Raw genomic sequence first — 17,738 nt, 5'->3', positions numbered from 1 at the left:
GTCGCGGGATACAAATATAATTTATAATATAATACAACATTCATTCTCAAAATAATCTTACTCATCATATGAAATATAACTTACTTCACCAATTATTATTTATTTTTGTTTTTATCGTGATTACTTATGGAGTATATTTGAATAAATTAGGAACAGGAAGTGAACAAAAGTTTAAGCAGCTGTTATGTAAAACAAAAAGGGGTAGGATTAAATAAACTCTGCTTCTTCCTACTCCTTTTCGAACATGTTGAAAAGAGAAACTGGAAATTGTGATGTATCATGTTGTATGTTCAAAATAAACTCAAACTCAACTCAATATATATATATATATATATATATATATATATATAGTGGGGCATAGGTACACTTCAACTGTGAGAGACAGAATGTGAAAAAAAATCCAGGAATTCACATTGTAGGAATTTTAAAGAATTTATTTGTAAATTATGGATGGAAAATAACTATTTGGTCAACCATTCAAAGCTCTCACTGATGGAAGGAGGTTTTGGCTCAAAATCTCACGATACATGGCCCCATTCATTCTTTCCTTAACACGGATCAATCGTCCTGTCCCCTTAGCAGAAAAATACCCCCAAAGCATGACGTTTCCACCCCCATGCTTCACAGTAGGAATGGTGTTCTTGGGATGCAACTCAGTATTCTTCTTCCTCCAAACATGACGAGTTGAGTTTATACCAAATTTTTTTATTTTGGTTTCATCTGACCCTATGACAATCTCCCAATCCTCTGCTGTATCATCCATGTGTCCATTTTGGTATAAACTCAACTCGTCGTGTTTGGAGGAAGAAGAATACTGAGTTGCATCCCAAGAACACCACACCTACTGTGAAGCATGGGGGTGGAAACATCATGCTTTGGGGCTGTTTTTCTGCTAAGGGGACAGGACAATATATATATATATATATATATATATATATATATATATATATATATATATTAGTATTTATCCAAAAGATTAGCCAAAAAATGTAAAAAAATACATAAAATTAATATCATGATTTACATTATCGTTGAGCGGACATAAAGTTGAATAAAGAACACGCCTTTAGACCAGGGGTGCCCAAACCTTTAACCTCCGGGGGCCAATGTGAAAATGTGCCAAAGGGCAAAGCAACTTTAAGCGCGAAAAGCCAACAGCTTAAAAGTTCCTATATTTACTTCTAATAACACTGATAGATGGCAGCTCGTTAGCCTTGGGTAGATGCCATCTTTTATAGTGAGAGCTTTAGGGTGACCCAAACTTCCGATACGATACTGAAAAAAAATCTGATCTGATATCAGCTGGTATCATACATACTTGTATTATCTTGTAGTGTGGAATGTTAGGAAAGGTTGGATCTAATGAAATTAGTCAAACAGAGAACAATAGTAGGTATTAAAAACACTAATCTATTCATTATTGACCATCTGGAATGGTTTTTTAATCCGTCTTTAAGTTGAATGGTAAGTTGAACGATGCAAACACGTTTGTTACTTGATATTTTATATTACATTTCTGCCTTGCAGACTATATATGTGTAAATAATATGCAACTGTAATTATTTGATTCTTGTTTATATTGAAAAATGTGCCGTTTTAGACTGCGATATTGTTCATTTATTACAAGGGGTCGAGCTGGTGTGCTTAGCTGTTGTGTAGCCACTTCTCGCCTCGCATGTTTACCTTTTGTAAATGACTCAAATACACAAAATTGTGCGCTTACTGAAGTACATTCTGATGTTAACTGACCGTCAAGGTTTGCACGAGTAAACAATATGCAGGACTGCTTGTGGCTAACTAAAGTTTAAATGCAAGTCGATATAGTCCGATACTTGATTTTTTATGCTGATATTGGACCAATTTGTGATATCAATATCAATCAATCAATGTTTACTTATATAGCCCTAAATCACTAGTGTCTCAAAGGGCTGCACAAACCACTACGACATCCTCGGTGGGCCCACATAAGGGCAAGGAAAACTCACACCCAGAGGGACGTCGGTGACAATGATGACTATGAGAACCTTGGAGAGGAGGAAAGCAATGGATGTCGAGCGGGTCTAACATGATACTGTGAAAGTTCAATCCATAATGGATCCAACAAAGTCGCGAGAGTCCAGTCCAAAGCGGATCTAACACAGCAGCGAGAGTCCCGTTCACAGCGGAGCCAGCAGGAAACCATCCCAAGCGGAGGCGGATCAGCAGCGCAGAGATGTCCCCAGCCGATACACAGGCAAGCAGTACATGGCCACCGGATCGGACCGGACCCCCTCCACAAGGGAGAGTGGGACATAGAAGAAAAAGAAAAGAAACGGCAGATCAACTGGTCTAAAAAGGGAGTCTATTTAAAGGCTAGAGTATACAAATGAGTTTTAAGGTGAGACTTAAATGCTTCTACTGAGGTGGCATCTCGAACTGTTACCGGGAGGGCATTCCAGAGTAATATCAGATCAGGACACCCAAAGTGAGCTTAAAAGGTCAATATTTATATATATTTATATATATGTAAGAATATATACATTTGGGAAGCCAACATCAAAGTACAAGACGGGCCAAAGTTGGCCCCCGGGCTCCACTTTGGGCACAGCTGCAATGAACATTAGATCTGACAACATGACAGTCGTGACGTGTGCATTTTTTTGGACTGTTTATTGCCTAACTTATTCAATTCCGGACGATGAAAGGCCGTGAAAAGAAAGTTTTTAAAAAATGTACATAAAGTTGAACCCTAAAGGAATTTATTGAATAAGACTCAGGTTCCTGTTTAGCCTTTCAAATGTCAGAACAAACACTACCAGATGTTGAGCTTGTAGCGGAAACTAGCCCTTGTCACGTTTTGTCTAGTATTTTTAGAGAAAAGTGTTCGCAGTATTTAATTTGACGATACTTTTTTAAAATGTAAACTTACTATATTATATAGCAAGTCTATAATATAACTAAAGTCGTGGTCAAAAGTGTACATAAACTTGTGAAGGACTTAATGTCATGGCTGTCTTGAGTTTCCATGTCTGACATAACATGGACAAGGATAAGACCTTCTGGAGGAAAGTTCTGTGGTCAGATGGAACAAAAATTGAGTTGTTTGGCCACAATACCCAACAATATGTTTGGAGGAGAAAAGGTGAGGCCTTTAATCCCAGGAACACCATACATACTGTAAAGCATGGTGGTGGTAGTATTATGCTCTGGGCCTGTTGTGCTGCCAATGGAACTGGTGCCTTCCAGAGAGTAAATGGGACAATGAAAAAGGAGGATTACCTCCAAATTCTTCAGGACAACCTAAAATCATCAGTCCGGACGTTGGGTCTTGCGCACAGTTGGGTGTTCCAACAGGACAATGACCCCAAACACATGTCAAAAGTGGTAAAGGAATGGCTAAATCAGGCTAGAATTAAGGTTTTAGAATGGCCTCACCAAAGTCCTAACTTACACGGACAATGCTGAAGAAACAAGTTCATGTCAGAAAACCAACAAATTAGGCTGAACCACCAATTTTGTCAAGAGGAGTGATCAAAAACTCAACCAGAAGCTTGTGGATGGCTACCAAAAGCGCCTTATTGCAGTGAAACTTGCCAAAGGACACGTAAGCAAATATTAACATTGCTGTATGTATACTTTTGACCCAGCAGATTTGCTCACATTTTCAGTAGACCCATAATAAAGTTAGCAAAATGTAGGTAAAAAAAAACAGGACTTTGTGTCCATACACTATATTGCCAAAAGTATTTGGCCACCCATCCAAATGATCAAAATCAGGTGTTTTAATCACAGGTATAAAAATCAAGCACTTAGGCTTGGACACTGTTTCTACAAACATTTGTGAAAGAATGGGCCGCTTTCAGTGATTTTCAGCGTGGAACTGTCATAGGATGCCACCTGTGCAACAAATCCAGTTGTGAAATTTCCTCGCTACTAAATATTCCAAAGTCAACTGTCGGCTTTATTATAAGAAAATGGAAGAGTTTGGGAACAACAGCAACTCAGCCACGAAGTCATCGGAGTGTGAAATTTGGTAGAGGAGGAATTATGGTGTGGGGTTGTTTTTCAGGAGTTAGGCGAGGTCCCTTGGTTCCAGTGAAAGGAACGTTGAATGCTCTCGGATACCAAAACATTTTGGACAATTCCATGCTCCCAACCTTGTTTGAACAGTTTGGAGCAGGCCCCTTCCTCTTCCAACATGACTGTGCACCAGTGCACAAAGCAAGATCCATAAAGACACAGATGATAGAGTCTGGTGTGGATGAACTTGACTGGCCTGCACAGAGTCCTGACCTGAATGTGTTAGAACACCTCTGGGATGAATTAAAACGGAGACTGAGAGCCAGGCCTTCTCGACCAAGGGTGGAATGGTGGAAAGTTCCTATAAACACACTCCGCAACCTTGTGGACAGCCTTCCCAGAGGAGTTGAAGCTGTAATAGCTGCAAAAGGTGGCTCGACATCATATTGAACCCTATGGGTTAGGAATGGGATGGCACTTAAAGTTCATATGTCAGTCAAGGCAAGTGGCTAAATACTTTTGGCAATATAGTGTATGTGGGGATATGGCGCCCTCTAGTGGTAATACTTATGTACTCCATCCAATTGGGTCATCTACAAGGACTGGTGTTTGTTTTGAGCTACACAAAATGCAATTCGGAGTGTTTATATTGCAATCGTCTAATTATGCAAACGTATTTTGAATAATTTTGTCAATTTAACAGTTAACGTGCCTGCTGTCTTTGTCGTCCACATCCCCGTAGACAAGTCCCGCCTGCAGTCTCAACGTGGACCCTCCCGCCTGGGGATTGGAGCGGCTGCATGTCAGTAAATATTAGCCGCCCTCCCTCCGTAGTGTGCCAGGGGAACAGAGCCAGACAGCGGCGGATCGATCCATCGCGCACGCTCCATACAGAAGGAAGGGATGGAGGGGGAGATGCAGCCCGCCGACGAAGGCCCCTCCGCCGCCAAGACGCGACGCGGTGTCCCCGCCTGGAGCCTCCGCTGCAAGCTTCCGGAAGAACCGCCGCGCCTCGACCGCTCCGCCGTGATGGAGCCTCCGCTCTTCTGTGACGCCCGTCAGTTCATCTTCCATCCCGGGCAGCCTCTCCCTTTCCAGGCGGAGCACTACCACCGCCAGAGGTTCTCCGACGAGGCCAGGCCCAGCTGCGGGGTCCCGACATCCACCTCGGCGGCAGCGGGCGGCGTCGCTCTTGGTGCCCCGCAGAAGCGCGCCGTCAGCGGCGTAGCCGAGTGCAGGTTGTCCCCTGGACGCCTGAAGCAGGAATCTCCAGACTGCACGTTTGGTATCAGCTCAGGTAGGTTCACAACTTTAACTTCAACCGCATCCATGTTTTGTGCTCCATATACATTACTCGTCACATATTTATATGTAATAGTCTCACCTATGTACTGTAACCTATATGTATATATACATTGAGTGTGTATGTATATGTGTGTGTGGATATATATATATATATATATGTATATGTGTGTATGTATGTATATATGTATATGTATATTTATGTATGTATGTCAATGTGGGTGTATATATGTATATATATATTATGTGTATACATATATATATATGTCTGTATGTGTGTGTGTGTGTATATATATATATATATATATATATATATATATATATATATATATATATATGAGTGTGTGTGTGAATTCCTTTAAGTTTCAGCTTTGCAAACATACTCCCCCCGGAACCCAAAGACTTCGGTTTCCCTGACGCTGCCTGGCGAGTCATGGGTATAATGCCGCCGGATTGCTAGTTGGCATCGTTTATGGTATCTGATCTGATATATATATATATATATATATATATATATATATATATACACACACACACACACACACACACACACATAGTCGAGGTTTCTGTGGTTTATCCGTTTTACAGTGCTCAATAACGGGGTAGAGCGGAATATAGGTTGGGTAAGGAAAAAACAGAGGCTATATCATCCCTACAAGCTTGTTTTGCAGGTTTGCCTGGAATTTTATCATTATATATATGTATGTATGTGTGTGTGTATTTATGTATGTGCGTGTATACATACGTATATGTCTATATATATATATATATACAGTTGTGTGTATATATATATATATATATGTATATATATATATATATATACATACATGTGTATGTATACATACATATGTATGTGAATATATATATATATATATATATACACGTGTGTGTGTGTATATATATACACACACGTATATATATATATATATATATATACACACGTGTGTGTGTGTATATATATATACACACACGTGTATATATATATATATATATATATATATATATGTCTGTGTGTGCATATATAAAAACGTACATACATACATACATTTTTATTTTTTTTATTTTTTGTTATGCTAAAATTCCAGGGAAAAATTCCACCCTCAATCTCCAAGGCCTGTGGTAGAGGATCCGAGCTTGAAGATGACACAGATACCACCCCCCCAGGGTGAGAAGGAGATTTATTTTACATTTTTTAAATAGCTGAGGTTTCTTTGGTTTAACCGTTACACAGTGCTCAATGCCGGGGTAGAGTGGAACTGTAAGTTAGATCAGGACAAACACAGGCTATATCATCCCTACAAGCCTGTTTCGCAGGTTTCCCTGCTCGTCAAGGGATTTTATGACGAGCCAGGTTGTGGCTCAAGCCTTTCTACCATTGTGGGGATTTTTATGATTAAATAAAAAGGGAAACATGCGAAACAGGCTTGTAGGGATGATATATATTGTTTTTTCTTGTTAGCTGTGATGAATGTGCAGCTGTAATGACAGCAGCCATGATTGAATCTCCAGTGTTGCAAAATGGCCTTGGACTGAATTGACAGCGCATACATTTGATGTCCCATATATCAGTGTTTTTCAACCCTTTTGGAAAATATCCAGAGGCACACCACCAGCAGAAATCATTAAAAATCGAAACTCAGTTGACAGTAAAAAGTCGTCGTCGCAATTGTCGGATATGACTTCAAACCATAACCAACCATGCATCTCTAAAGCTCTAAACTAGGTCTACTATCATGACCTGTCACATCACGCCGTGACTTTGAGTTTTTTTTGCTGTTTTCCTGTGTAGTGTTTTAGTTCTTGTCTTGCGCTCCTATTTTGGTGGCTTTTCCTGTTTTGTTGGTATTTTCCTGTAGCAGTTTCATTTCTGCTTTTGAGCGCTATTCCTTGCACCTGCTTTGTTTTAGCAACCAAGAATATGTAAGTTGTTACTATCCTTCTTTGTAGCGACATTGTTGATTGTCACATCATGTACGCATGTACTTTGTGGACGCTGTCTCTGCTCCACAGTAAGTCTTTGCTGTCGTCCAGCATTCTTTTCTTGTTTACTTTGTAGCCAGCTCAGTTTTAGTTTCATTCCCTAAGCTTCAATGCGTTTTCTTTGGGGCAGTCACCTTTTGTTTATTTTTGGGTTTAGCATTAGATACCTTTTTACCTGTACACTGCCTCCTACTGTCTGCATTTTGGTATCACGAAAAACCGTGTTCCTGACATCTACAAGGCAATTAGCTACCGGCTGCCACCTACTGATATGGAAGACTATAACAATGTTATAATGCTGAGCTCTAGACGTCACCGACACTCAACAACGAAAAATTATTTGCAGACTGGTTTGCAAAAAATACATAATCTCAGTGGTTGAAAAACACTGCAATATATTCTCCTGTTTAACGACATTGTTACAGCTTCTTGCCCCCCTCAGTTCATTGGGGTTGGTTTGAGAGGGGGGGGGGGGGGGGGTCTCTTTGCCCAGAAAGGATGGGTGGGAGGGCATGTCCAAGGCGGACCAACCCTGAGATGAAAGCAATTAATCTATTCCCCCCGGTGTTGCGAAATTAAACATGAGACATCTCATCCTCTAATCAGTTTTTAATCTCTTTATCACACTTGGCAGCTCGCTGCTGAGTTATTGTTGCTTCGCAGCAGCAGCTGTGGAGCTTCCATTGTGATCTCAGGTGGGGGAATAGCAATAAATCTGTATAGGTGTGTGACGAGCAAGAGCCCAATGAATGGTAATGCGGGACGTCGGTCTGTCATCAATCAATCAATCAATCAAAGTTGATTTATATGGCCCGAAATCATAAGTATCTCATCCACAATGAAATCTTGGGCTCAGATCCCATTTAAGGCAAGAAAAAACTCAACCCAATGGGATACAATGAGAAACCTTGGAGGGGACCGCAGATGTGGGGACGCAACCCCCCTCGGCGACCGGTGCAATGGACGTCGAGTGGATCTAGCTTAATATTGTGAGAGTCTAGTTCAGACCTGGGCAGATTAAGGCCCACATGTTAAGCTTTTCAATCTGTTCCGACGGAAATCAATTTTTTTAGATCTTTAAAGGCCTACTGAAACCCACTACTACCCACCACACAGTCTGATAGTTTATATATCAATGATGAAATATTAACATTACAACACATGCCAATACGGCCTTTTTAGTTTACTAAATTGCAATTTTAAATTTCCCGGCGAAGTGTCGTGATGACGCGTGTGATGACTCGTTTGACGTCACCGGTTGTAGCGGACTTTAATTTCCAGCCCGATCCAAGCTATAAGTAGTCTGCTTTAATTGCATAATTACACAGTATTCTGGACATCTGTGTTGCTGAATCTTTTGCAATTTGTTCAATTAATAATGGAGAAGTCAAAGTAGAAAGATGGAGGTGGGAAGCTTTTAGCCTTTAGCCACACAAACACACGGTGTTTCCTTGTTTAAAATTCCCGGAGGTGAAGCTTTACTATGGATCAGAGCGGTCAAGCGAACATGGATCCCGATTACATGTCAACCGGTAGTTTTCGGTGAGAAAATTGTGGTAATAATCGGCTCTTACCGGAGACATCAAGGAGCTTCTGTCCTGCTGCAGCCTCGTGACTTTCCTCAGAGACTCTGGCGTCAACACACCCATGGCCACACCCCTCTGACTTTAAGGTACTATTTAACTCACTAAAACACTAGCAACACAATAGGCATATAAGGGATTTCACATAATCATCCTAGTATATGTGTCTAAAAACCTCTGAATCGATCAGAATCGCAATCGCCTTTTTTTTTTTTTTTAACTTTTTTTTTCCCGGTCCTTCACTCTAAATTTCCTCATCCACGAATCTTCCATCCTCGCTCAAAGTAATGGGGAAATTGTTGCTTTCTCGGTCCAAATCGCTCTAGCTCCTGGTGGCCATGATTGTAAACAATGTAAGGATGTGAGGAGCACTACAACCCGTGACGTCTGCTACTTCCGGTACAGGGAAGGCTTTTTTTATTAGCGACCAAAAGTTGCGAACTTTATCGTCGATGTTCTCTCTCGGGTTGTAGCGGACATTATTTTCCAGCCCGATCCAAGCTATAAGTAGTCTGCTTTAATCGCATAATTACACAGTATTCTGGACATCTGTGTTGCTGACTCTTTTGCAATTTGTTCAATTAATAATGGAGAAGTCAAAGTAGAAAGATGGAGGTGGGAAGCTTTTAGCCTTTAGTCACACAAACACACTGTGTTTCCTTGTTTAAAATTCCCGGAGGTGGATCAAAGCGGTCAAGCGAACATGGATCCCGACTACATGTAAACCGGCAGTTTTCGGTGAGAAAATTGTGGTAATAATAGGCTCTTACCGGAGACATCAAGGAGCTTCTGTCCTGCTGCAGCCTTGTGACTTTCCTCAGAGACTCTGGCGTCAACACACCCGTGGCCACACCCCTCTGACTTTAAGGTACTATTTAACTCACTAAAACACTAGCAACACAATAGGCAGATAAGGGATTTCACAGAATTATCCTAGTATATGTGTCTAAAAACATCTGAATCGCTCAGAATCGCAATCGCCTTTTTTTTTTTTTTTTAACTTTTTTTTTTCCCGGTCCTTCACTCTAAATTTCCTCATCCACGAATCTTCTATCCTCGCTCAAAGTAATGGGGAAATTGTTGTTTTCTCGGTCCAAATCGCTCTAGCTCCTGGTGGCCATGATTGTAAACAATGTAAGGATGTGAGGAGCACTACAACCCGTGACGTCTGCTACTTCCGGTACAGGGAAGGCTTTTTTTATTAGCGAACAAAAGTTGCGAACTTTATCGTCGATGTTCTCTCTCGGGTTGTAGCGGACATTATTTTCCAGCCTGATACAAGCTATAAGTAGTCTGCTTTAATCGTATAATTACACAGTATTCTGGACATCTGTGTTGCTGAATCTTTTGCAATTTGTTCAATTGATAATGGAGAAGTCAAAGTAGAAAGATGGAGGTGGGAAGCTTTTAGCCTTTAGCCACACAAACACACGGTGATTCCTTGTTTAAAATTCCCGGAGGTGAAGATTTACTATGGATCAGAGCGGTCAAGCGAACATGGATCCCGACTACATCATAACCGGCAGTTTTCGGTGAGAAAATTGTGGTAATAATCGGCTCTTACCGGAGACATCAGCGGAGCTTCTGTCCAGCTGCAGCTTCGTGACTTTCCTCAGAGAGACTGGCGTCAACACACCCGTGGCCACACCCCTTTGACTTTAAGGTACTATTTAACTCACTAAAACACTAGCAATACAATAGGCAGATAAGGGATTTCCTACAATTATCCTAGTAAATGTGTCTAAAAACATCTGAATCGCAATCGCCTTTTTTTTCCGGTCCTTCACTCTAAATTTCCTCATCCACAAATATTTCATCCTCGCTCAAATTCATGGGGAAATTGTTGCTTTTTCTAATCGCTCTAGCTGCTTGTGGCCATGATTGTAAACACTTTGAGGATGTGAGGAGCACTACAACCCGTGACGTCACGCGCACATCGTCTGCTACTTCCGGTACAGGCAAGGCTTTTTTATTAGCGACCAAAAGTTGCAAACTTTATCGTGGATGTTCTCTACTAAATCCTTTCAGCAAAAATATGGCAATATCGCGAAATGATCAAGTATGACACATAGAATGGACCTGCTATCCCCGTTTAAAGAAGAAAATCTCATTTCAGTAGGCCTTTAAGATGGAAAGTGTAGCTGCCATTATGATATGCAGAGATGTTTTCAAATCACTATACTAAGTATTTAAATGGTTGGAATCTGCGCTTTTGCATGATATTCTAGTTACTATGGTCATCTAAGTCAGTGGTTCTCAAATGGGGGTACGCGTACCCCTGGGGGTACTTTAAGGTATGCCGAGGGGTACGTGAGATTTTTTATTTAACTATTCTAAAAATAGCAACAATTCAAAAATCCTTTATAAATATATTTATTGAATAATACTCCAACAAAATATGAATGTAAGTTCATAAACTGCGAAAAAAAAATACAACAGTGCAATATTCAGTGTTGACAACTAAATTTTTTCTAGACATGTTCCATAAATATTGATGTTAAAGATTTCTTTTTTTGTGAAGAAATTTTTGGAATCATGAATCCAGATGAATCCCCAATCATGAATCCCCAAAGAGGGCCCTTTAAGTTGATGATTACTTCTATGTGTAGACATCTTTATTTATAATTGAATCACTTGTTTATTTTTCAACACGTTTTTAGTTATTTTTATATCTTTTTTTCCCCTAATAGTTCATGAGAGACCACCACAAATGAGCAATATTTTTGCACTGTTATACAATTTAATAAATCAGAAACTGATGACAAAGTGCTGTATTTTACGTCATCATCTCTTTTTTTTCAACCAAAAATGCTTTGCTCTGATTAAGGGGTACTTGAATAAAAAAAATGTTCACAGGGGGTACACTGAAAAAAGGTTGAGAACCACTGATCTAAGTCACAGCAGGCACCAAGCAGTGTGGGTGGGGAGCGTTTCCACGGAGTGTTTCCAGAGTGTCATCTTGAAATGCAGGTGTCAGGGACAGACGCGGAAGGAGATTTTCACAACAAAGTTCTAAAGCTTAGTGATATATCAGTGTGAACGACTTTTGCCGTCGTCGTGTGGGTTGCGTGGGCCACTCAGGAAGGACATCGCTTCGCACAGGTTTGACTCTTTACCCTTTCAAATAAAGGCCGCAGTGTCGGTCGGTCGCTCTTTCAGCTCCTCCTCCGTTTCTTTTCAGTCGGCTGTGGCTTCGTCGCTGTGTTCGGCTCTCTGTCGCTCTGTGGCTTGCTCTCTGATCGTTGCTCTGTGGCTCTTATTCTCGCTCTCCCGCAGTGCTGCGGACACTCCAACTCCTCCCTGATCTTTCCTCCTTCTCCCCTTTTATACACTGAGAGGAGATAGGCAGATTGTGAACTGGTGTGTGGGCCACGCACCTGATTTAGATTGTGGCGGCGTCGCTCCCAGCAAGCCCCGCCTCTCCGCTCCACCGCATCCCCCGCCTCCTGGCCGCCATCTTGAGCAGGGCCAAAGCATGTCCTGCCCTGCCGTCGGCCTGTCGGCTCCGCCTCTCCACAATCAGATATATCAAATTGTAGGTGGGTTTATTTGTACCCTTTGCGCTGATTTGTTGCATTTCGGTTGATTGTAAAATATGTCGACGGAGAGTGCGTGTGACGTTCATATGTTGTCAATATTCAGTGTTTTATCGTTCATAGTTAATATTGTAAATCCCGCATTCTTTATTTTCATGTACATTGTGGGTGTCTCATTCAGTAAAAAAAAAATTAAATTCCATTCCTTTTTTCAAGGCGGTCTGTCATAACTACCGTATTTCCTTGAATTGCTGCGGGGCGCTAATTAATTTAAAACCTCTTCTCCCTCCTTTGCTTACCAAAGGCATGCGGTAAAAGTAAGCATGCGCTAATTATTTTAAAACGTCTTCTCACTCCGGCACTTACCAAAGGCATGCAGTAAAAATTTGAGTGTGATGTAAGCTTGGACCTTAAATCCTACTGAATAGCTCTTAATCTTCTTCCCTTTATGCGATTCCAAATTACCGGTATTGAAATCAGCCTCCTCCATTATGAAAATGATGACAGGGGAAGTGTCACTCGTGACGTCACGAGTTTGACCAGGCGGTAATACTAAGCATGCGCTAATTATTTTGCAAAGCGATTTTGACCCTGCAGTAATTCAAGGCAGGCGCATACTATATGCCCGGCGGCAATTCAAGGAAATACGGTATTTAGCATTCATCCATCCATCCATTTTCTACCGCTTGTCCCTTCCGGGGTCACATGGGGTACTGGAGCCTATCTCAGCTGGATTCGGGCAGAAGGCGGGGTACACCATGGACAAGTCACCACCTCATTGCAGGGCCAACACAGATAGACAGACAACATTCAATCAGACATTATTGTGAGGTATTGTATTAGTGTTCCTAAAAATAGATATACCGGCCCCCAGACACATTTTTTTCTCAAAATTTGGCCACTGAGTCAAAATAATTGCTAAGGCCTGGTCTAGTCCATAGTGGATCTTACATAATAGTCTGAGAGTCCAGTCCATAGTGGGGCCAGTAGGTGATCATCTTGTGTCGGGACAAGGCAACAATGCAGAGACATCCCCAACTAATGCACATATGAGTGGTCCACCCCGGGTCCCGACTTTGATCAGCTGGCGCGTCATCTGTGGTCACCTAGGAGAGGGGGGCAGAGCAGAAAAGAGACGGCAGATCAACTAGTCTAAAAAGGGGGTCTATTTAAAGGCTAGAGTATACAAATGAGTTTTAAGATGGGACTTAAATGCTTCTACTGGGGGGGAGGTAAAATGTGGGAAAGTTCAAGGGTTTAATCTTGTAAGAATGGAGAGGGTGGCATATAGCACAGAAACCTAGTGCCGTCTGCAAGTCTCAAAAAAACATCAGTAGAAGAGGTGGGGATGGGCGATTTGGCCTTTTTTTTAAATATTCGATACTTTTAGTCCATGTCACGATGTACGATATATATCTCCATATTTTGCCTTAGCCTTGAATGAACACTTGATGCATATAATCACAGCAGTATGATGATTCTATGTGTCTACATTAAAACATTCTTCTTCAAACTGCATTAATATATGCTACTTTTAAACTGTCATGCAGAGAGGGAAATCACAACTAAATCAATTTACCAAAACTGTATTTATTAATCCGTTATTAAAGGCCTACTGAAATTAGATTTTCTTATTTAAACGGGGATAGCAGGTCCATTTAATGTGTCATACTTGATCATTTCACGATATTGCCATATTTTTGCTGAAAGGATTTAGTAGAGAACATCGACGATAAAGTTGGCAACTTTTGGTCGCTAATAAAAAAGCCTTGCCTGTACCGGAAGTAGCAGACGATGTGCGCGTGATGTCACTGGTTGTAGGGCTCCTCACATCTGAACATTGTTTACAATCTTGGCCACCAGTGGCGAGAGCGATTCGGAACGAGAAAGCGACGATTTCCCCATTAATTTGAGCGAGGATGAAAGATTAGTGGATGAGGAAAGTGAGAGTGAAGGACTAGAAAAAAAAAAGAGGACAGTAGGAGCGATTCAGATGTTATTAGACACATTTACTAGGATAATTCTGGAAAATTTCTTATCTGCTTATTGTGTTACTAGTGTTTTAGTGAGATATGGTTGTACCTGTACAACCTGAAGGTCGCCCCCACAGCTTTCTTCAGCACCAGTCGATGGGTGGGGGCGATGCCATCCCTGCACTTCGCAAGGGACCCTCTTTAAAACACGATCTTTCGAAATGATCGCTGCATAATATACTGTACTTTGAGTGTGTGGTCCAATCCAACCGTGTTCGCTTGACATCTCTGTTCCATAGTAAAGCTTAACTGTCATCTTTCGGGAATGTAGACAATGAAACACCGGCTGTGTTTGCGTTGGTTAAGGTGGCCGCAATACACCGCTTCCTACCTACAGCTTTCTTCCTTGACGTCTCCATTATTCATTGAACAAATTGCAAAAGATTCAGCAACACAGATGTCCATAATACTGTGGAATTATGCGATGAAAACAGGCGACTTATAGCTGGGAACGGTGCTGGAACAAAATGTCCTCTACAATGTGTGACTGCACGCGTCATCATACCGCAACGTTTCAGCATGATACTTCCGCGCGAAATTTAAAATTGCAATTTAGCAAACTAAACCGGCCGTATTGGCATGTGTTGCAATGTTAATATTTCATCATTGATATATAAACTATCAGACTGTGTGGTCGGTAGTAGTGGGTTTCAGTAGGCCTTTAAGCAGTGGCACAAACATTCATGTGAATTCCAAAACAGAAAGTGCAAGATTGTCAGAGATATTTTAAAACAAGCCATTAGTGCACTTTTGTGCATGATGTCGCTAAGATGACATCAAAACAACAATAAATAAAAGTGCACTTTTTGTACAGAACCCCACTACAATAGTTTAAAACAAATAAAGTGCACTTTTGTGGATGATGTCACACAAGATATTTCAATAACTGTCAAATAATAATGAGCTGCATAATAGGAAATAAAATAGTGTATGTCCTTCGCTATGTGGTAGGTTCCTGCGGACCTTATCTCCTTCTATTGTTGACTATTTTTTTCATACGGTGTTGATGTGTAAATGGTTGTTTGGGCATTTTTTGGGTGTGGCACCAAACGGAGATGTTGACATGCAGAGTTTCAAGCACTCTTCATTCTCTAGCGGGTGACTTTTCAAATAGCAGCGCTGCTACTTTTTGTAGCATCACTTTTTCCGCATATTTCTAAAACATCTTACTGCTTGAAGCCAAACCCCCGCCAGACAATGGACTCCCAGCTTTTTTTCTTGGGAATTAATTATTCTTTCATTTGTTTTTATTACTTTAAAAAAAGTAGTTTAATACTTGTGAGTGTTGATGACCCAGCTTTTCAACAGTTGATATTCTAGTTTCAAGCATGTTTTACTCAATATAGGTCATCAAATGTCAGCAACAAGCTGTAATATCTTACTGAGATCATTTAGGACCAAAACATTTAAAACAAGTAACATACATAACATAAAATCTGCTTAGTGAGAAAAATTATCTTATCAGACAGAAAATAGGCAATATATCACTCTTATTTGAGATACCGTATTTCCTTGAATAGCCGTCGGCATGTAATAAATGCCTGCCTTGATTTACAGCCAGTCAAGACTCGCTCCCCTAATCAATAGGCGCATGCTTACTTTTACCGCCAGGTCAAAATTGTGAAGTCACGAGTGACCCTTCCCCTGCTGTCATTCCAAAACGGCGGAGGAGTTTTTTGCTTTCACTGTGTGTAAACCAGGGCTCTTGTTCCACAGCCATACAGATCACACTAATGGTTGTGATATAAAACAACTTCAACACTCTTAATAATATGCGCCACACTCTGTGAACCCACACCAAACACATTTCTGGAGAACATACGCCATGCAACACACCACAAACGCAACACAAAACCTACCCACAATGCAATGCATCCACGACTCCTGGCTACACCGTACATACACCCGCTGGCACCAAACCCTGCCCCCCTCCGTGCGTTGGTTGAGATGGGCGGGGTTGGGGTCGCGTGTATAATAGTCAAGAGTCACGGATACACAGCATTATGGGTAATCCCTATGCTGCGTTTATAATGTGCCACAGAGCCAAAGCTCTCCAGAAATGTGTTTGGTGTGGGTTCACAGAGTGTGGCGCATATTAGTAAGAGTTTTAAAGTTGTTTATATCACAAACATCAATGTAAAAGGTATGGCTGTTGACCAAGTATGCATTGCAATATCGTATTGCCGCGGACGCAGAATAATTTTTTATTATTATTTTTTTTTTTTTTATCTCCCTCACTTTTTTACTTCATGCCATTGGTAAGCGCAGGGATGAGAAGAGGCTTTAGAATTATTAGCGCCCCGTCGGCTATTCAAGGAAATACGGTATTTAATCTTACTTAGATTTCAGTTTTTGCAGTGTATTTCTCCCTTTGTGGGTTTTTTGATAATTTCTTTAAATTCTACGTAAAAAATAACATGATTCGGGACAAAAATGCGACCAAAACACAATGGCCTCTGGTCTGCAGGCTGATGCACATTTTGGAGCTAAAAGTGGGTGTTTAAAAATGTGCTAAAACTCGTTATAAAATCACAACTGCGTATTGCCAGGTCGAGAAGTATGAACTAAGTGCCAACATTGTCCCTTAGAGCAGGGGTCCCCAACCTTTTTTGCACATTTTTGCAACACATTTTTGAGCAAGATACTGTTGCGTTCGGACCAGATGTTTGTCCGAGGGAATTTAAGTTGCTGGTCAACCCTAAGTTCTTTTGATGACACATAAGATGATTTTAAATGAAACCCAGAACAGAATAGGTATTTTGCTATTTATTCCAAAGCTTTGGGGAGGCCAACCTAAAAAACAACGCATTCAATTTGCATCGCCTAAGTTGATCTGAAAACCCTCCGAAAGTCTTGTCTTTTTCCATACGCCACTCCCCCCAGTATTCTTCTCATTCCTACAGCTTCAAGGTTAACACATGCACACTACTTAGCAGCCAACTATAAAGAGTACAAATGGAAAAACACTAGCTGACTAAGGAGAAAATAAATAACTCATGAAATGTGTAGATATCTATCTCCGTCAATACACAAACTACGGACATAGTAGAACAATAACTTACTGTACAATGTCTGCTCTCACTGGGATGCCAACTGATGGGATGTTTCTATCTTCCAGTTTAGATGAAGAATTCATCATAATACTCACAGTTGAATGTAAAAAGTGGACCAGCGTCTCGGTTTATGTCCACAACCTTCTACTATCCAGGTGAGAAGCATGATTTTTAATCTAGAGTTAACTTTCACCAACTCAGAGGTGATGCAACAGCAGCTCAGTGCAATATATCAATAGCTTCATAAGGTAG

The 17,738-nt window shown here is 41.0% G+C and overlaps 1 protein-coding gene across 1 annotated transcript in view; it reads left to right on the top strand.

Annotated features, from left to right (window-relative positions):
- Window positions 1–4,677: 4,677 nt before the first annotated feature.
- Window positions 4,678–17,738, top strand: part of LOC133546022 (BEN domain-containing protein 4) — a 43,506-nt gene continuing 30,445 nt past the window's right edge. The window contains exon 1 of the mRNA XM_061891827.1: window positions 4,678–5,296. Within this exon, the coding sequence (XP_061747811.1) occupies window positions 4,903–5,296 (394 nt within the window). The 5' untranslated portion in view covers window positions 4,678–4,902. The remainder of the gene's footprint in view (window positions 5,297–17,738) is intronic.

The sequence above is a fragment of the Nerophis ophidion genome, linkage group LG29 (genome assembly GCF_033978795.1).
Source record: "Nerophis ophidion isolate RoL-2023_Sa linkage group LG29, RoL_Noph_v1.0, whole genome shotgun sequence".
Classification (NCBI taxonomy): Eukaryota; Metazoa; Chordata; class Actinopteri; order Syngnathiformes; family Syngnathidae; genus Nerophis; species Nerophis ophidion.
This window is presented reverse-complemented; position numbering and strand designations above follow the sequence as displayed.